Genomic DNA, 19,836 nt, shown 5'->3' on the forward strand with positions numbered 1-19,836 from the left:
GCTGGGGCAAGTGGAGGCTGGTTTATACCTGTAGCCACAACTGTGACAAACTTGGATCCAAAATGACCATCTGGAGAAAGGCGACAGATGTTGGGCTGCTGGTTCTGAAAGTTTCCAGCTGTGATGCACTCCTCTGCACTGAGATAATACGTGTCCTGAGGGAAGAGCAGAAATGTCAATAAAAAGGACAACGCGATGTAGCCTAGACCTATTTCTCTGGTCTGCAGCCAAAGAAAACTACCAACACCCTAGTAAAGCATGCTTTCGTAGAAAGTTGATGCAGAGACTGGGAGAAGAATGTGACATGTCAGCTCCCCAGCAGGACTGTGCCACTTCTAGTTCCACCCACCTTTACACACCCTTTTTTTTTTTTTTTTTTTTTTTTTTAAACAGGGTTTCATTTTCCAAATAGGGATACCACTGATTTTAAAATGACAGGAAGCTGAGGTCAAAGTTTGAGCCACGTGTATCTCACAAAGCCCAGCTCATTGATACATCCTCTGAGTCACTCTTGCTCACTGAGTTTACACCTCGCGCCACCCCTGTCCCTCCATTCCACCCAATTTCCTTAAGCCACAAGCACCATTTTCTCCAAGCAGAGTGGGTGCAGACCTGCGGGCAGCTCTGCATGCTACCCAGACACCTTCAAACCCCAACCAGGGCTCTTCCAGCTCGAGCTCCCTTTCCTTCAGAGGCTTCTGAAAAAACCCATTTCACCAGAATTCCAGTTCCAGCGTCACCTCCAGCCCTGTGCTGCCCTGGCCCAGCACTCTGCTCGGCACAGCCAGCGTTTATGCGATTACACAAACGCTCAGTACCAGCAGCTGTAATTAGCTGCACGCTTGGATCTCACCTTGTTTCTGCTGTATCGAACAGTCCCTTTCCGTGTGTCTTCAGAGACCAGATCAGTAAATATCCAGCCAACCTATAAAGAAGTGTTATGAAGAAAGTTGCTGTAAGAAAAAAAAAAAAAAACAAACCACACAAAAACCAAACCCAAACCAGAAGAGAGCTTATACATTTTCTCCTAGCAGGACAAGATGTTCTTGGCTCCTCGCACGGCCCTGCTGTATGCTGCCTGAAGGAAATGGCTCTCCCAGCTGTGCCGGGCTCATTTGAATCCGATTTCCAGGAGCAGCATGCCAGCTGGCCGGCCAGGGGCACCTGCAGCTTTATGTTTCACTGTGGAATATTTTTTCATGGAAAGATCTGGAGGCTGGAAGAGGCCTCTCAGCCGCTACCTCCTCCCACCCACAGCAAAAAGCATTTCCTATTGAGCATTCAGAGCAAAGCAGCATCGGGAGCGCCAGCAGATGACAAAAGCCGCTCACATGATCTCATTTTGAAGCTCGCAGTCACTAGTTAAGATAAAGCTCATACGTTCCCACTGGAGTATGATTCATTCCCAATCAGGGTCTGCTCCGATCCAAAAAACACATTCCTGCTTTCTGCATTGTTTGCACATAGGAGTATGGATGTGTACACACACCCCGCTGCGTGAACCCTTCTACACACATGGGCTAAAAACAGCTCCGATCAGCCCCCTCGTGACCAGCTCCCACAGCATTAACCCTTCAGAGGAAGACCTGCTGATTCAGATTCCTAGCAGAGCCCAGGCAGACAAAAATCTGCAGCCAGCAGAAAGTTACACGTTAAGTCATATCGATTAAAAATATCTGATGTGAGAAGCGGAGGAAAAGCATGGAAATAAATAACACACACAGAAGCTTTGCTTCAGACGCTGGCAAAAGGCTCAGATCTTATCTTCAGAGAACAAAAGACCTCACCACAGATGTTTATAGTCTACTGTACCGAGCCTTTTGTGATTTGTGTTTTCTTTAGCAAGTCAGATCTTGTCTGTGTACCTCTCATTCCTGGCACTCGCACGATACCAAAAGATTTCCCAAACCGGAAAATATCAGCACAGGTTTGAGAGGTGTCAGCAAACCAGCGGTTCCCAATACCCACCCATCTGATCGGATGACTGGCGGGCTGTGGGCACGAGGGGAGCAGAGGACTGAGGCTCAGCTGCCAGGGAACCCACACCTCTAAACCAACGCACAGATTAGCTCGCCGCAACATGCCTCCGTGGCTTCAAGGGACAGGACCCCACAGAGGAGAACAAAAACCAAGCAGGAGCCTCTGCTCCTGGAAGTGGAGCGCGGATTCTGTCAAAAGGAAGAACAAACTCAGAAGGCAACTCCAGCTACATCTGTGCTAAATTAGCACCCACCGGGGAGATGCTACCAGGAGCGGCTCCTATCTGAGGAGAAATAAAGGGAAAAATCATGTTTCTGCTCCTTTGCTACTCCCTTTGATGTCATTCATGACAGAGGACTCCTGACTTCAGCTGCACAGCCCTGCTAGATGCCTGTGCTCAGGAAAACGCTCTCATTTTGAAAAGCGTAAGAGCTATCGACACTTAAGCTACATTTCAGATGTGCCCAAACAGTCTTGAATAACCCCATGGAGCTGAAGAGAACTGCCGATGACTTTCCTCATTGCCAAACAAAGACGCACGAGATCCGACAACATCCTAACCTTTCTCAGTCCAAGCTTGGCAGCGATCTCATCCACAACCTCAGCTTTTGGATCTTCCAGGATCTCCAGGCTGTTCTGGGTACCGATCTGCAGCAAAGAAAAACTTGCTCGTAAGACCGAACAGGAAAAAACACAGCACGCTTAGCCGTTGTCAGGAGCGAGGCAGAGGGTGGATGCAGGGGTCTAGGTTTCCCCTTCGGCGTTACCACTGCCCGGTTTCACCCCGGAGACCCCCCCGTACTCACAGACCCATCCTGTCGAAGCGTTTCAGCTAACTTTGCAAACCATGCCGGGGTTTATGAATGAAAAACTCGGCATTTACAAGCAGGCCATTGCTGTTTCCCAGCACTTTGGGAAAGGAGAGAGATTATACAATTTTTCCAAAGCTCTGTGCTCAACCTGCCAGTTTTGTACCGCCGTTTGTCGTTGGTTTGAATCTCCGAGCAGCGGAGAGGCAGAAATCCAGTGAATCCAAGAGCCCACGCCCAGGCCTTCCCCCCGCGCTCTGGAAAACACGACTCCATCTGGGTGCGTTTCCGAGGCAAGCTTTCTCGTGTGGGGAGATGCCGTGTCAAGAAGCACAGCAGAGCCTGCTTGCCAGGAGAGCAAAAGCTTCCCTGCTTTTACTGAGCACAACTAGAAGCATATGAACTTTCCAGAGCAGGGGCTCAACGGCGATACTGAAACAATAGAGGGCACAGTTCTGCTCGTGTTGGAAAGAAAGGGAAGAACTTGTAAAAGGCTTGCAGTCCTGCTCTCGCACACACGCTCCCAGAAATCCATTTGTTCTTTTTCCACTGACAAATCGGTTGCATTTTACTCTAGCAACCCTGCAGAAATCATCAAGAGGAAGAAAACATATGACCCACCACTATATGACTGTATACAGCGTCTGCACTTAGAAAAGTGACTCTGGTCAGCAGTGAAGCAGCCGGGAGGCAAACTCCAAGCCGAGCCCCGTGTTGTGGGCAGAGGGGCTTTTTGTATTTGTCATCTCCATTTCTCCATTTTCAGCTCCCTGACACCGAATTCAGCTCTTGGGCTCCCTGGCAGGCCAGGCTCACTGAGAGACCGTGCTGGCTGTGGCCTCCCGGGCGGACACGGCGGTGCCGAGCGCGGTGCCGTGCACCATCTAGTGGGGACTGCAGCTGCTCCGTGGCATCAGATCTCACCCTCCGCCTCTCCATCAAGGCAGCAGGCTTCATTCTTGTCTAATTAAGCTGCTTAAATTTTCCCAGAGAGCTGATAAGAAACCGAAGCAAGGGCCACGACTTTTTTTTTTTTTTTTCCTAGTACAGAATTCGTTTTCAAGCTGTTCCATACCCATAGCCTTGCAAATCCAGTAATCAAGGAAACACGAAAAGTGAAATCCACTGTTACGAAGCCACCCTTGCTCTAAAATCATCTGAGCAAAGAGCAGTGTAAAAGAAACCGTAAAAATAACAAAAAGCAAATCCGGGTTTTAAAATTCTTTCAGTGGCCGTGAAACACGCAAAGACGCAAATCGCGACACCTTTTTCATGGGACCGTTTCCCTTGTGGGGCTGCAGTGGGAAATACTGCGGGAGGTTTCCCAAACAAAAAAGTGCTCCCGTGTTCCCTGATCAGGAGTCGACACGGGCACCGGGGCAGCCAGGTTTTACCTGTGGGGGTTCATAGATGGCAGCAACCTCCGCCCGGATCCCCAGCGGGATGTCTTTGTGCTCTGTGTACCGGCCGTACAGGTACCCCAGGTGTTGGTTTCCCGTCTTCCGCCAGAAGTCTAGGAAGCGATCTGCAATGGTGTGGTTCTCAAACATGATGTTGTCAACATGCCTGTATTTCTGTTTGACAAAGTCCAAGCGTCAGGCCACCCTCGACGGGGTGCGTTCCCTTTGCCCGTCACCAACACCTTCCCAGCTGCCCAGGATGCACGCCCCCCCCCCCGCCCTCGCGGCCGAATCCTGCCAAAGCAGGGCCAGGGAAGGCTCTCGCCGGCTCCCCCCTCTCCCCTCCGCCGCCTTCAGCACCGCTCCAAGCCCAGCAAGCAGGACCCACCACGGGCTGGAGCGTGGGGAAGCGCTGAGCACCCCCCAGCACACCATTAGCTTGGCTTCTTTACTAGGCCCCTTACCCCAAGAGCCTTTGCGACTCAAAAAAAAAAGACACTGAAATTTAGGAGGAAACAAGAAGAAACAGTGGGTGGCCTGTTGGATCCCACGAGGAAAAAGAGTGGAGGTTCATCGCTAGTGGTGCCAGCTCAGATGTCCTCCATATTCAGAGGAAACTGCTGAGCCAGATAGATTTTGGAGTCCTTTCCTGCAAGGACTGAAGACCTTAACAGCCACTTCCCCGACAACTGCCAATACGCAAAGGCTTCCTGCTCCAAGTTGGCCGTTCCTGAAGTCATCTCTCCAAAAATAAAAGTCAAGCCCCCTCTCGGCTTTAAGCACAAGGGCTCCTGCGAGCTCCGTCTCACCTGCCTATTGAGGGTGATGGCACTTGGCTGACACTTTGTGCAAATGCCTTCTGGCCAAGGAGGGTGTCCTTCACAGCCTGATTTGATCTTACAGCTGATGTTTTCCAGGGCAACAAACTTCCCCCTGCAAGAAGGAAAGGAGAAGGCTGCTGTTACCGCAGTAAATGCTTTTGGGTTCCCCCCCCCCCCCCAGAAAAAGCAAGTGGCTAGAAATATCACAGAGGAAGCAGGGCAGAGGAGACGTGGTGGCACCAACGCTTTGCCTCGCCAGAGGATCTCGAAGCGTCCTGCAAACTCCCACGGGGAGACGCTCCGCTCCTGCGGTCCCCAAGTGACCTCTGCCGCCCACTCAGCGATGGAGGTCCAGACGCTGACATGTGCTCCCTGACCCAGCTCCTGAGCAGATACTCGAGCAAGAGCAGAGACAGAAAACCCACGGGACCCCGCTTAAATAATTTACGCGGCACGTGGGAAGTAATAGATTATACTGCTAGGGCAAATTAGAGCTCCTTTCATGTGCACAAGGCTTCCTGCAAAGGGAAGTTCCCTTCAAATCAAAGTATTATGGACTCGAGCTGCATTTCACAAAGACATTAAAAAAATCCCAGTGGCATTTCGGAATAGGAGGGAGAAGGTTACACCTCTGCATAACTTTATTTAAATGAGCTGCATTTCAGAACGCAGCGGGTTACCCAACATCACCGAAGGGGACTTCAGATCCTTTGCTGAACACGTGCGCCACAGCGAGGCATAAAGAAATAAATACTGCTTTCAGCACTTCCTCTCTGCTCAGCACTTGTCTGGCCTGTGTCACCACAGCACCCCCCACCCCGCCGCGGGGCAGGACACCTTATTCTCCAGTTCACCGGCGGTGAACCACGGCACCCCGGCAAGAGGGGGGGTTTCACCAAGAACACATGGAGCACGAGCCAGAGCAGGATCAGGCCCTGAGGAACGTCAGGCTCGTTTTTCTGTCCTATTCATGTTTGTAGGTAAGAAAAGCTGCTGGTGAATAAAAACTCCCCGGGTCCGCCACAGTCTCAGTGCCTCTCCATGAGGTTTGAGACCCAGGCTCAGAGCTTGGTATAATGAGGGATTGGCATAATTAGGGAACCTCTTTCCTTCCATCTGGCCTTCTCCCCCCATCAGTAGTGTTTCCTGGAAGCAATTATGTTGCCATAGCAGGAAAAAAAAAAAAAAAAAAAAAAAAAAAAGAAAGAAAAAGACAGATTTAATTTTTATCCCCCTGCCTTTTTTCCCCTTTTTTATTTATTTTTTTTTTTTCTTTTTAAACATGCTGTTTTCTCCTCAGCTTGCCATTCAATAGTTGTATCCAACACCACTCTGCTGAGATCCGTACTTTCATTTTTATTTTAAAAAAGAAGCTACAATTAGATTCCCTGAAACACAGAGATTTTCTTACTTGTCTGCCCCTCCGGTCAGCTTCCTGATGTAGGCATGGAAGGACATATGCTTCACAGGAGGTTCCAGATGGTTTAAATAATCCTCATCAAAAGGCTGCCAAAAACACCACACAAAGAAAAGCCAGGTCAGACACCTGTCTGATAATACATTGATCACTAAACAAATGGATGTTCTAGAGTCAACCCCACTGGCTCTCAATGTGGAAACAATCAAGAAAATTTAGGCTCATTTTCAAGGCAGCTACTACTGTGATAGAAACAGTGGGGCTTTACAACAGCCAGTTTTATTATCGCCTCCTACTTTTATAACAGATTGGCTCTACAAATCAGAACGAGCCTCAAAGGCAAAATGCTTTTTCCTTTCAATATCTAACAACAAACAAAAAGCCCAGCTGCTCAAACAAGGCCAAAAAAAAAAAAAAAAACTTACAGAGCACACGGCAGGGAAGCGGGGGAACAGCCATCCTGGCTCGCAGTGACTTTTGAGGGATCGCTGCTTCACGCCATAAATTATACAGCTTAACACATTTGTAGGCGTTACTAAAGCTGCCTTCAACCTGAATAATACGTGGTTAAACTGGGAAGTGCTGGGATCCATGAGAGAGGGGATGAAACAAGAAGATGGAGGCAGGAGTGAAGGGGGGGGGGGGAAACTTGGGAGATTTTTCTGAAGCACTTTCTGTTAAACCCATTACTGCAGAAAAACAAAGCGTTAACCAGAATCAACCCAGGGTGAGGAAGGCCTAGAGCTTTAGCGACCCCGGATGAGAGCCGGCACCTTTGACGGTGCGCGGCAGGATTCTGACCCAGGGCTGCCATCTCCGCGTGGGCAGCGCGATGAGGAAAAGCCTTCATACTGGAGGAAAACGAATCCAAGAGGAGAGGCTTTTGCATGACTTTGCAGAGCACCTTCTCGGGGCGCTTACCTCCAGCGGCACACAGTGCACACATTTACCCAGGGGGCCGTGGCGACACCTGTGCAAAGAGGAAGAGAAGCAGCGTTAGGTTTTATGTAATAATAGAAAACTCAGACTTGTCAAAGTTGCTCCGGGCTAACGGTTTTGGTGTGGCAGATCTGCACAATTGCTCCGAGCAGCTCTCCACCCACTGGGGAATATTACAGAGGGGTCACCACAAGATAATTTCACATAAAGAGACAGCAACAGCTTCGGGTTAAATCCGAGGGCCCCAGGTCAAGATCAAACCTTCCTGATGTCTGTGTCGCTGGCAAGCGGCTCGGCCCTCTGAAGAGCCACGTGAACCGATGTCAGGTCACAGCTTCTCAAGTTTTACAACCCCGCGCTGGGGCTTGTGTTTCAATGCAAAGAATTTTAAATCTACGTCACAGGGCTGGCCCGTGTGGTTTTAACAAAAAGACAACTAAAACATTCATCCTTTATCAGTCGCTAGAGGATGGTCTGGAACAAACAGGGAAGCATGTGTTTATCGGACAGATAAAGGCCCGCTGGGTAAAGTTACAAAACGGAGGGGAAAACATCTCCTTTTGAGGTGATTGCTTTAAAAAAACCAAACCAAAACAAAACAACAACAACAAAAAATGCCCCCACACCTCTGCCCCAGCACCAGGTCAGTGCTAGTTTTCAAGGCAAGGCCTCTAGAGAGGAGCATGGATGTTGGCTCCTGTAAAGACAGAATGGATGGGATCCAGTTGCAGCATTGCTTTTAACAAAGTATTGTGGCAGATAATGTACGTAAAGGGCCACTAAAGGCTGCTAATGCACTCAGCCGAACGCCAGCATCCCTTCTTGTTTAGATTGATATGCACTCACAAATACAGGAACAAGCCCAGACACACTCTTTTTATCATAAATATCCACCACTGTGCTTTGGCTCCCTGCTAAGAACAATACCTTCATTTATTCTTTTGAAAAATGCGGTCAAGTTCAAGACAATGTTTTTGCCATGGAGTGGTGGGTTTTGCCTCTGTTGTTTCAATAATGTGACATTTCCCTTATTTATCATCAGCCTGAAAAGGTTAGATAGGATTTTCCACGTAAAGGCTACGTCTCTCCAAACTTCCTTGCTGCTGCAGCACTGAAGATAAAGCGTATGGAAGACAACACAATGGGGAAGGGCGAGCTATCTTGTTTTGGAGAGAATTCCTGGTTGCCTTTAAAATTTTCACTCGAGCCCTTTCAGAAGTCACTCTGCAGAGGGGTCCAGCCTCAAGCCAACCACCAGTACAGTCATCGGGCCAGGAGCCAGCTGGGACGCTGTTAACGATGAGCAATAAAAAACAACCATCCAGACAGAGGACATTTTAGCAGCATCAGTGTAGATTTACGGCGGTATTAACTCACCGTCGTATTATTACTTTTACAAAAAACACAAGCTGCTTTGTTTACCTAAGCCTCTTGCAGCTAAGAGCTTTGGCAAAGCTAGACTTTGTCGCATTTCTGTGAGCAAAACGGACTCCTTGGTCTCACAGGAAGGTCAGAAAGGCGCGTGACGGAAAGGAAGCCAAAACCCAAGCAGGCAGAGACCCAAGTCCCACTTCCACGTCTCTGCCGTTGCGTACTTCCACGCCACCCCCTCCACTTCTGTGTTTTTCCTTTACGAGGAGCAGCTGAATCTGAAGACACAGAAGTGCTGCTGCTCGGGCCATCCTAGGCGAGGTGCTGCCCGCCCCCGTCGCAGTGCCGAAGGCAGCGATGCAGCGCGGCGGCGGCTCTGCCCACGGAGGGAGAGACTGCACGGCTGCCAGAAAAGGCGGCAGAGCCCAGGCCTCCGCTCTGGCAGAGGAGTCGCCTGCGATTTAGAGAACAAACCCGACCTGGATGCTCACCCGCGGCTGGCTGGGCGATGCCGAGGCAGCAGCTCTGGCCACAAGCACGTTTCCCCGCCCGCCCCTCTCCTGCGAGATGGAGACCCTGCCCGGCCGCCCCGCACGCTTGTCACCTCGGGACCCAGACGACGGGGAGCCGCATATTGAGACCATATGGAACAGAAGCTGCTGCAGACAGCAGGCCTCTGCTTATTAAGCAATATGCCACACACGGAGCATAACCTAGTATTTCCACACAGCACAGGCTGTGCCAGGACATCCCGGGGAAGAATTCAAAGTATTCACTTAAATCTAGAAAGCTCCAAATGTTTCAGGAGCACCAAGTATACGATCCCCAGTCCCATAGCGGGGCCCACCTTGATCAGAACAATAGATGCTCTGAACGAGTCCTTCCTGGCAAAGACCCTGGGATTTTGGTATCCTTCCTTCCTCGGCTCACCAGAGCTCCATTTAACCTCCTAGGACAATGGCAAGGGCTGTTTTCCCTTGTGAACGTTTCAAAGGGAGGGAGGGATAAAGCGGGGGCTCAGAGAGCAGTTCCCATAGCACACTTCCTGCTGCTGCTTTCAGACAAGATGTTACAAGCTCTGGTGAGGCACAGATGCACCGGCAGAAACAAAGTCCACCCGTACTTACAGCTGCTGGTCTCGATTTCGGTAAATCTTCCCATCCTGTTTGATCAGATACTGGTCGATCTCATCTTCTACCACTTGGGGGGCCCCCACAGGCCGCAAGCCTTGGGAGACAGAGGTGTCCATGGTCTCTGAGGAGCAGCCAGCCGGGCTCGAGGGGTAGAGGAACAGCATATCGCCATGCCTAGGGGTGTGGAGAAACAACACACAGGTATCAGTGGCTGCTTCTGGGTAGCAAACCTCCTGGACCACGGAGGAAGGTGTGATTTATCACAAGCTACACAAAGACTAGTAAAGGTGGCAGTCCGAAGCCGTTCCATGAGCCACCTCTTTCTGCTGCTTTGGTCATTTGCACAACAAATGCAAATCTTGTCGTCAGGAGATGAGACCAGGGGAAAAAAAACCAAACCAAAACAAAACAAAAAAAAAAGCATGAGGAAAAGGGTGAAAGGAGCCTATGGAGAGAAGCAACGGCTCCGACAGAGAAAAAGGCCTAGTGTGGATCCCGTGCCCGTCACGTCACAGCCTTCCCAAGGCAGCTGCCAGCGCTGACACATCCAAGTGATGAGTTGCACGCGGTGGTAACAGCGTTTGTATTTTTAAGCGGCTTAACATTATTCTTGACGTGAACAGAACGAAGACATTCCCAACTAAACACGGAGCAACTGCACCATTTGGCACCTCTGATCCCCCTAGGCGGCTGGCTACAGAAGGCAGGAACCCTGGCTTCCGCACAGGGGACCGTCGGACTCCGGCACTGATGCAGAAGAAAAGGGCAGCGTGAGCAAAAGCAGGGATGAGGGAGCCTGCTGCAGGCTGTAAAAGAGCAAACAGGAGGCCTGCTGCTGCCTCACCAAAACAAGCGAACACAAGGCAAGAAGTGACCTAAGAAATGGCTGCTGCAGCCTCGCACGCAGTCAGTTGGATCACCCCCATTTCGGCACGTCCATCAGGCTCGCCCTTTCAAGTAGCTGGTGAGCGACAGCCGAAAGCTTCAGACCGCTGTAACGTGATGTTGCCCGCTGCTGCCCAGTTCCGAGGGAAGAGTTCAGGCAAGCTCAAAGAGGCACCCTGTTGTACAAAGTGTCCCCCCCCCCCCCCCTCCACCCAGAGCGCTCTCTGTCAGGACTCACTTGATTTTCAGTAAGTTGAGGGATTTGTTTTGTGACGCTGTGATCTCTCCTGTCCTGTTTCTATTGGTGTAGACAGAAAAGCCATTATTCCTGAAACCAAATTCTTTTGCAACCTGAAAGAGAGAGAAGAATGACAAGGTTTAAGATACCTCACACCCCCGGGCAGATGCTGAAAGCTGCTCAGAGCAAGCGCTCAGTCCAGGGAACTTCTACTGCAAAACCTTAGCTGAATTCATCCACGTTTCTGAAAAGCGCAGGATAACAGAGAACAGAAATGCTTAGTAACACAAGCGATCTATTAAAAAAAGCAACTTAAACAGAACGTGTCTCTCACTCTCACAACACAGATGCACTATTTTTATCTCACTCCAGGCAAGCACTGTCATGACTAGAGGGGGGAAACTATCTTCTCCGTTACTCCGCTTCTCTTGCTCCAGCCTTGCCAGCACACACCAGCCAAGTCGTTCTCATCTCCCTGTGACCAGAATTCCTCGGTCCAGACCTCCACCTCTGAGGATCTCTTGCCCCCAGCTCTGCTCTCTCCTACCAGTTGCTACATCAGTTTCACTCAAGCTCTTCCTGCTGTTGTCCTTTCTATTTCGCGCCATTTGCCTCTTTTTCTCCTGATGGAATTTACTCTCACAATAACCACCTCTCGGTCCCCAAGCAGGTTTTTTTCCCTGCTCATCCTCTCACCGGTTCAGTTTAAGACTGCTTTACTCTTAAATCAGCCAAATGCCTCTTCACAGCAATAGCAACTTGGCTACTTAAAAACATCATCAGTTCAAAAGTGGTGTTAAAAGTTTCTTTAGATGACAAGTTTCCTCCTAAATTCTTAAGTTAACAGCCTTTATTTTTATTAAGTCCATCTCCCTGTGGCTGCGGCAGAGCTCACGGCGACGGCACGCAGGACAAATCTAACAAGGCACGGACAGAACTGTCACACGAGCCGAGCCACGGGAAGCAGATTCTCTCCCGTCAGCTCCGCTGCCATGTGTAGCGGCAAGTGATCTGCCATCTGAAGGGAAGCACGACCTCAAACGGTTCGTCCCCTGCGTTAAACCTGCCAGAGTTAAACATCAGCTCACCCGGCCACAGACTTCACCAATTTTTTGGAGGGGAAGACGGGACAAATTCCACAATACATTAACAGAAGGCTCGAGTTAGTTCCTAACCTGAACGCACCCGAGAGTTTACCTTTTTGGTACTCTTACCTAGGATGTGCTACAAAAGACAGAAGATTATCGAGGCCCTTATCACTCTGAAATGTTCTTTCCTGCACACTTGCAGCTTCTCTGGAGTCGTCAAGGAGGAGATTCAAGTTAATTGCTTGCATAGAAGCAATCTGATGCCTCTTTAATTACAGCTATCTAGCTAAATACGAAATCCACCATACGGATTAGCGTCTCAGTGTTAAGATCCACAGCTATTAATATGCACAGGTAAAACTTGCAACTTCTTTCTTTCGGGTAAACCCTGTATCAGGAAAGAAACCCAAACATTTCTTGTATTCAGCTCAGCAAGAGGATATAGTTTTCCCCAGATCAACAGGCAATTTTAGTGAGTGCTGACGCTTTTGTTCTGACGGTAAGCGGCTGCAAGCATGATTGTTCCACTCTGCCTCGGGTAATATGAACCCTTGAAACCGAGCAGCTCGTTTTGCACAGGTTCCAGAGATTCTGAAAGCAATGCTTTGCTCCTTGGGTGAGACTGTTCAGAGACTGCAGCGGGTGTCTCTTACCCAGACCTGAAATCCATCAGGATTTTTGCTTGGTCAGGTGGGGATTGCTGCCGTGGTCTGGGCCCAAGCTTCGAACAAAGCAAACGACTCACAAACCAGCAGCAGGTTTCAGTTTGCTCCCCTTCCCCCTCGCAGGGGGAAAGGAAATCTAGCTGACTAAAAGAATGGCCCTTCAGGCACAGGAACACAAAGTATTTCTCTCAGCAAGCAAAGAAATCCTAATCTGAGGGTTCCAGGAGGGAAGGAAACGGAGAACTGCTGGCTCTTAAGCAGCAAACTTTGAACACTGAGTAGCTGCATCAGACCAAAGAACAAGCTACAGCCAACTCCAAATCTGACAACTCCAACACTCAGTGTGTTCTCCCCATCCCGGGGTGGAAACCTTTCCCAGGAGACCCCGGAGGCTCTCGCATCGCCTTAAGACCGCGCCTAAATTTCTTCCTTGCTCTCTCCAAAACCCACACCGGAAAACCAGTGGCACACAAAGCACATTCAAATGACATCCGAAGCGCAAACCAAGCGGCTGAGTTTCAACTGGGTCACGCCTGAAGAGGCCAGCCCCTCTTTGACTATCAAACAGCTTTCCTGTGTCACTGTCAGCCTCTGCTTCCCCAGCTGCCAACGCCTTTGGGAGAACCCTAAAAACGCGTGTGTCCCCCCCCAGGAAAGGTCCCACCCCAGCAAACTCCCACTGAAAAGCTGAGGAAGTTTTCTTCTTTAACTTTGTTATTTTCCCTCCGGAACAGCAAGGAGAAAACTGGTTTCGGGCTACACCGATGCAAAGGCTGTTCTCCACAAGGCAGGCGGCTCCCCGCTGCCGCCGGCACATCTGCCCGGCGAGGCGAAGAGCGCGCGTCTCCCCGGCGAGCGGGGCGGCTCGGGGTACCTTCTTGAGGAACGTCGCCACCGTTTCACGCTTCGTGGCCGTGATGCGCTTCACTCCTTCCGGCGACTGCACGCGGATGATCTGGGGGGTTAAGAGGACAGCCCCAGTTAGTGACGGGGGGGGGGCGACGGGAGCCCACCCTGCGCTCGCAGCCTGCTGAAGCTCCACGCCCAGGGCGCAGACCATCCCCACCGCTCCTCCCTCCTGCTCTTAATGCTGCCCTTCAAAGGGGCATGCAAACGCACAAGGAAGTAATTTGCTCCCGGTACAGGCAGCACTGGGCCCATGTTTGCATGCTGAATTACCCTAACGCATGAGGCACGGCAAGAAGTTGGCACCGAGAAAAACGCTAATGCTGCTATTATTTTTTTTTTTTAGGTCAAAGCTCTGCCCTCAGACGCAGAATTAAACCCTCAGAAGGAGGGTGAATCAGAGCTTCCACAGGAGGGATTTATTCGGTGCCTACACACAAACACTGGCCTAACTGGTGCTAATGGGCACCTGCGCTGTCGTGTTTCAACCCACGTCAGCGACGCGGCCGCTTCCATCGCTGATGAAAAGACGAGGAGAAGAGCCGCAAGGCTCAGGCTATTCCTGTCAAACCCTGAACAGCAGTTTTGCTGCGACCTGAAGTCAGAGTGGGTTTTTTTTTTTTTTGGGTGGGGGGGGAGGGCAAAAGGCCAGGGGCAATCCTTCACGTACTGGCAGGGAAGTGGCAAATATAAACACCAGCGTCCTCGTGGTGCTGAGGAGGGGAGAAGTGATTCAAGTTGCTCTGATGAGCGCGTTCTCCTGCTGACACGCCACACGTGGGATGGGAGCACACGGGCCAAAAGGGGGGACACGGGGGGGGGCTGCCGGCGTCCCGGCATCACCTCGCAGGACGCTCTCCCAACTTTCAGCACAGGGATCAAGCCCGGCCTGACGGGAGCAGGGGACCTTTAGGGTCTTCTCCAGCGATGCCGGCCAAGATCGGGCACCCTCCCCCCGAGACCTCCCCGCCCGGGGGCTGAGCGGGACCCCGGCCCCAAACCCCACACGCTCAGAGGGGGCATTTCTCTGGGGTAAAACCACGAGGAATCCGTCCACGGCTGCGCTCCGCGGAGCGGGGCCGGGGAGGGAGGGGGGGGGGGGGGGGTTGTCCGGCTTGGACACCGCCAGCCCCAACCCCGGGCGGGCTCGGCCCCGGGGGTGCTGCGGTACCGGGGGGCTGCCCCGTTCCCGGCGGCCGGGCTGGGGGAGCGCGGCCCGGTCCCGCCGCCCCACAGGAATGTGCTGCCTCATCGCCCCTCCCCCCCGGCCGCCGCCCGGCCCCACTCACGATCGTCTCCGCCATGACGCTCAGCCCACCGGGGACCGGGACTCGCCGCGTTCGCCCAATTCCCCGCCGGGTCCCGCTGAGCTCACGGCCCCGTTTCGCGACGCTTTCACCACGGCCCGGTCCCTCTCCGGCCCCTCCGCCTCCCGGGCCCGGCCACCCGTCCGCGCCCGGCGCCGCCCGCGCCCCCGCGTCCCGGCGCCTCGCGTTCCGCCGCACAAAGGTTCCGGGGCCGGTGCACCCGCTACGACCGTCCCCCGCGCTGCCTCGGTGCCACCGCCACAGCGTCCCCCCCCGACACCGCTACTCCCAGTCCTTTCGTTCCGCCTGTACCCTGCGGGGTCCAACTCGAGTTGGGGGGGGGGGTCCCCCGGTGCCCCCCTCGCCCATTGCACATGGGGGGGCTCGGCTGGGCGGCGGGATGTGCGCTCTGATGGGGTTTGTTGTTGTTCCCTCCCCCCCCCCCCCCCCGCATCCTGCTGCGCCCTCGTTACCGACCCCGCTAACGGGGCGGTGGGCACGGGTGCTGTGCTGGGGGGCTGGGCCGGATCGGGCCCAGCTGTGGGGGCCAGGAGCCGCAGCCCTATTTAAGGCCGCTGGCCGCAACCCCTCACATGATGGGAGCGTGATTCCTCGGGTTTGAGCGGCAGGATGGCGCAGAGCAGAGCGCGGCTCTCCTGGTCTCGTGGGGCGGCCGGCAGCGGGGAGAGCACCCGGCTGCTGCCCCAGGTAATCGCGGGGTTCCCCCCAGGACCCTCAGCCCGTCACCCGTGTCCCCCAACTGCTGGGCTCTGGGATGCCGGGGTGCTGGCTCTGCGCTGGAGCCTGCAGCGCTTGCGTTCCCCGGGGGTTGCCTTAGGGGTGAGTCTGGGGGTCCTCCTTAGGGGCGAGGTCTCTGGGTGAGCACCCCCGCACTCCCCACCTGCTCAGACCCTGGGGGTCTCCGTTACGGGGAGGGTTACGGGGTGGTGGTGGGGGAATGTGGGGCACCCTACGCACGGGACCCTTGCGAAAGGGGGGTGTGTGGTGGCTCCAGGAGCCTGTGATGGGGGGTGTATAGGTTCAGGGGGGCATTTCAGGGGGGGATGCTGGGGCTGCGAGCGGCTCATCCGTCTGTGCAGGCATCCAGGCTGGTGGAGCTGCCCTACTCTTCTTCTGATGATGATGATGATGGCTCGCTGGCTGGGGACACGGACCTTCCCACGGCCGAGCAGGACCCTGGAGCGTGGCACCCCGTCCCCCCCAAGCCGGGGACCTTCAGCCAGTGTGTGCGGTACCTAGCCTTCCTCTGGAACCTCCTCTTCCTCCTGCTGGGCTTGCTGGCCCTGGCTGTGGGGGTGTGGGGGCTGCTGGCCAAGGGCTTGCTGCGGGGGGAGCGCCTGGCCCCGCTGGGCTCCGACCCCATGCTGCTCTTCGTACTGGTGGGACTGGGGGCCAGCGCCGTCTCCCTGGCCGGCTGCCTGGGCACCCTCCGCTCCAGCCCCTGCCTGCTGCGTTTCTTCGTGGGGGCCACGCTCGTTTTCGTGGGGCTGGAGGTGCTGGGGGGGCTGCTGCTGGTGGTGGCACGGCACCGGCTGCGGGACGCTCTGCGGGATGCCCTGCTCCTCTGCCTCCTGCGCTACCAGGAGGAGCCCGACCTGCGGTTTTTGGTGGACGAGGTGCAGAGGAGCCTACAGTGCTGCGGCCTCGGCTCTTACCGCGACTGGGAGACCAACCCGTGAGTTGGGGTGCCTGGGGGGGGGGGCGGGGAGTGGTGGTGGGGTGCTGGGAAGGTGCGTGGACCCAGCAGCTCTCCTGGTCTGTCCCCGCAGGTATTTCAACTGCAGCGCCCCGGGAGCGCAGGCGTGCGGCGTCCCCGCCTCTTGCTGCCTGGACCCTTGGCAGAACGGCACCGTCCCCAACGCCCAGTGCGCCTTCGGGGTCCTGCGCCTGGGGGACGTGGCAGCCGGCACCGTCGTGTACCCGGGGGGCTGCGTGGCCCGGCTGGGCTCCTGGCTCCGTGGCCAGGCGGGCGGCATCGCGGCCGGCGCGGCCGCGCTGGTGCTGGTGGAAGCCGCCGGCGTGGTCATGGCGCTGAAGGTGCTCGGAGACATCGCACCCGGCGGGGCGCAGGACTGAGGGTTTGCCGGCCGTCACCCGGGGTCACGGGCACGCAGGGGAAGTCTGAGCCAGCCCGAAATAAACCTCAACACAAAGCCTGAACCCCATCCCTGTCCCATCCATCCCGCCCCGCCGCCTCAGCGAGACAACGCTTTCCATCTGCCTCCCTGCCCACTCCAGACCAAGACACCAGGCCCCCCCCGCGCTCGTTCTGGGTTTTAATGAGCATTTCTCCAGGCTGAGCCCTGCTGTGTGGACGGGGCGGCTTCTACCTACGCAGCGCTACGGGGAGGGCGGGCAGCAGCGGTCGCAGCCCGCCTAGATGATGCCGTACTGGGCCAGCTCGTGCAGCTCCAGGTGGCTGAAGGCTTCCCAGGGGCAGATGACGGTGATGTCTGGGGGGAGAGGAGAGAGGCTGCATCAGCATGACCCCCACCACAACCCCACACCCCCCCAACCCAGCTGCGGGGAGATCCCCACTCCCCATGCGTGGCAAAGTGGGGATGGGGACCCCCACTGCCCCGTACCTGTTCCCAGCCCTTCCATGCCCGGGATGTCGTCACCGAACCTGCAAACAGAGAGAGCGTGTCTGCCCTGACCCCCAGCCAGCCCCCCACCCGCCCCGGGTTGGCACATACGGCCGTGTCCCCCCCCCGCCATTGGAGCTCTGCCCCACTCACCCCTGCACCCCCTTTTTGGGGGGCTTGCTTTTGAACTGCCTTGTCTGCCTTTGCTTGAATTTAGCCGGTCCCTTCCGGGGGGTGGCAGGTCCCCCGGTCACCCTCGTGGCTGATTTGAACTCTGGTTTGGGGGGTTCCAAGCTCATGGCTGTGCCGGGGCTGGCAGCCTGCCCCCGGTCGCTGTTTTCCCTGCAGGTCTGGTGCCGGCACGGAACGTCTGCTCACACCTAATGGAGGGGATATGTGGGGACAGGGGGGGAGCAGAGGGGAGCACCAGCTTCTCCTAGCACCCACAGCCACCTTGTGCCCCCACTCCCACCCTGTCCTGCCCCGGGGCCCCTTGGCCATCACTGATCGGCTTTCTGAGCCTTTCCAGAGGAGAGCCTCCTCCCTGCAATCTTAATTTAGCCCAGCTCAGAGCCCGCTAATCCCCTTACTCCAAAGGCAGGAAAGGGCGTCCCCGAGGGCAGAAGAGCTGCCGCCTCCCCTTGGGGGGGGGGGGGGGGGTGTCTTTCTCCAACCCTTTCCCCCCACCCCAGCGTGGATGTGACACCTGGGGGGCCCCCACCACGGGATCTGTGCCGAGCCGTGTGTGCCCCAGCGGGTTGGCAGCGGTGCAGGTGTGCGAGCAAGGTGTCCCTCAGGGCTTGTTTGCAGCGGGATGGGTTTTGGGAATAGGGATGGGGGGCACCCCGGGGTGCAGACCCCTTGGGACCCATGCTGGGATGCAGGGGGGGGGGGGGGGCGGAGGGGCAGGGAGTGGAGGTCGGCCAGCCGAGGCGGACATTGCAGGGCAACACGTGGGCTCCGTCCCGCTGCGGTCGTGCCTCCTCCGGGCACGGCACCCACGCCACGGGCTTGGTTGCAGGAGTTCTGTGGCACAGGAGACAGCTCCAGCATTGGTGCGAGGGGGTTTGGTCCTGCTGTGGAGCCCAGTGGCTGAGCGCGGGCCCCGGGGAGATGCCAGAGACGCTGCTCTCGGTCGCAGGAGCAAGAGGCAAGAGCAGGCTCCTGCATGGAGCAAAGCGACCCACACCCCCGGCAGCCCCGGTGCCATCGGGACCGGGTCCCGTCCCACACACCCCCGACTTACGCAGCCGCCGCGGTCCCCGAGGCCAGCGCTGCTCCGCAGGAGACCCTCCGTCCCGCTCCTGCTCGCGCACGTCCTATAGACGCTCTGAGTGGCTTTTAGGGGAGGGCAGATTTATCCTGCTCTGGGGTAATAGGATTATTTATGTCCCTTCTCGACAAAGGGGTAATCTGACGTCCTTCTCCCCTGCTCCGCCCCGGTGGGACAGGGAGGGGGCGTCTGGATTAGTGCTGCTGGGACTGATGGCATCAGGATGAGGCAGCAAATCACCTGCAAAGGGATCCTGCTTCCTCTCCCCAAACCACCAGGGGATCCCCCGGCTCCCCCCAGAGATCACCCCGCTGCGCCTTGACCCCGGGGGCAAGGACAGGGCCCCCAGCCTGCTCAGGACCGTGGATGGGCTCTCCACGAGGCCCTGCGAGCTGGGAACCCAACACCCTTGGTGGGTTGACCCCCCCCAAGGGGAAGGCAGCAAAGCCACCGGGACGGGACGGGCTTTCAACTGGTGCCCTCCTCTTGGTGCTGAGCACGGTCCTGCCCCAAAAGCAAGGGCTGTGGGGTACTGCTGCCGGGGGGGGGTCCTGAGTGAAGGTCCTGGCCTGAGCATTGCGCCCAGGGAACAGCCCGAGCCCTGCCGGGGTGTGGGCATTGCCAAAACCCAGCAGATTTTGCAAGCCCAGCAGCCCTGCTTTCCACGGGACGGTATCATTCCCAAGCTTCCCTTAATCCCAGCCCTAAAGCAATTACAAAAAGGAGTAATCTCAGTACACTTTAACTGAACTTCAACCCCTGCCACTAATTGCAATTAGTTGGGCTCCGACAAATAGGATTACAGGGATCCAGGAGTGTTTTCTACGAAGCCGGTAGAACCAGCTACTTCTCCAGCAAAGAGCAGGGCCCCGGTGGTAATTGCTGCTTCCAGTTCAGGGTTCGTTAGCGAGTGCTACTCAAGGGCTTCGTGACTCCTTGGGGAGCTCATCCCGGGAGGACGGGGGCTCTGCAGGTGTCCCCACGGCCAGGAGAACTGC

General features: G+C 55.2%; 3 protein-coding genes across 3 annotated transcripts in view; 1 reads left to right on the forward strand and 2 right to left on the reverse strand.

Annotated features, from left to right (window-relative positions):
* Nucleotides 1-15,111, reverse strand: part of NPLOC4 (NPL4 homolog, ubiquitin recognition factor) — a 31,125-nt gene extending 16,014 nt beyond the window's left edge. The window contains exons 1-11 of the mRNA XM_042802719.1: nucleotides 14,942-15,111; nucleotides 13,621-13,701; nucleotides 10,994-11,106; nucleotides 9,865-10,044; nucleotides 7,349-7,397; nucleotides 6,422-6,516; nucleotides 4,999-5,122; nucleotides 4,184-4,363; nucleotides 2,542-2,628; nucleotides 854-925; nucleotides 29-155 (exon numbers count right to left, since the gene is read on the reverse strand). Of these exons, the coding sequence (XP_042658653.1) occupies nucleotides 29-155; nucleotides 854-925; nucleotides 2,542-2,628; nucleotides 4,184-4,363; nucleotides 4,999-5,122; nucleotides 6,422-6,516; nucleotides 7,349-7,397; nucleotides 9,865-10,044; nucleotides 10,994-11,106; nucleotides 13,621-13,701; nucleotides 14,942-14,956 (1,123 nt within the window). The 5' untranslated portion in view covers nucleotides 14,957-15,111. The remainder of the gene's footprint in view (nucleotides 1-28; nucleotides 156-853; nucleotides 926-2,541; nucleotides 2,629-4,183; nucleotides 4,364-4,998; nucleotides 5,123-6,421; nucleotides 6,517-7,348; nucleotides 7,398-9,864; nucleotides 10,045-10,993; nucleotides 11,107-13,620; nucleotides 13,702-14,941) is intronic.
* A 246-nt stretch (nucleotides 15,112-15,357) lies between these two features.
* Nucleotides 15,358-17,436, forward strand: TSPAN10 (tetraspanin 10). Its single transcript, XM_042802720.1, has 2 exons — nucleotides 15,358-16,655; nucleotides 16,750-17,436. Exons 1-2 carry the CDS (start codon nucleotides 16,024-16,026, stop codon nucleotides 17,054-17,056), a joined length of 939 nt encoding a protein of 312 aa, XP_042658654.1. The 5' UTR covers nucleotides 15,358-16,023; the 3' UTR covers nucleotides 17,057-17,436.
* Nucleotides 17,243-18,944, reverse strand: PDE6G (phosphodiesterase 6G). The gene is made up of 4 exons (XM_032989624.2): nucleotides 18,812-18,944; nucleotides 17,719-17,945; nucleotides 17,566-17,606; nucleotides 17,243-17,433 (listed from the first exon to the last, which is right to left on the reverse strand). The coding sequence occupies exons 2-4, from the start codon at nucleotides 17,862-17,864 to the stop codon at nucleotides 17,357-17,359; spliced, it is 264 nt and encodes an 87-aa protein (XP_032845515.1). The 5' UTR covers nucleotides 17,865-17,945; nucleotides 18,812-18,944; the 3' UTR covers nucleotides 17,243-17,356.
* Between the last annotated feature and the right edge of the window lie 892 nt (nucleotides 18,945-19,836).

The sequence above is a fragment of the Tyto alba genome, unplaced genomic scaffold, assembly GCF_018691265.1.
Source record: "Tyto alba isolate M040663 unplaced genomic scaffold, T.alba_DEE_v4.0 Super-Scaffold_39, whole genome shotgun sequence".
Classification (NCBI taxonomy): Eukaryota; Metazoa; Chordata; class Aves; order Strigiformes; family Tytonidae; genus Tyto; species Tyto alba.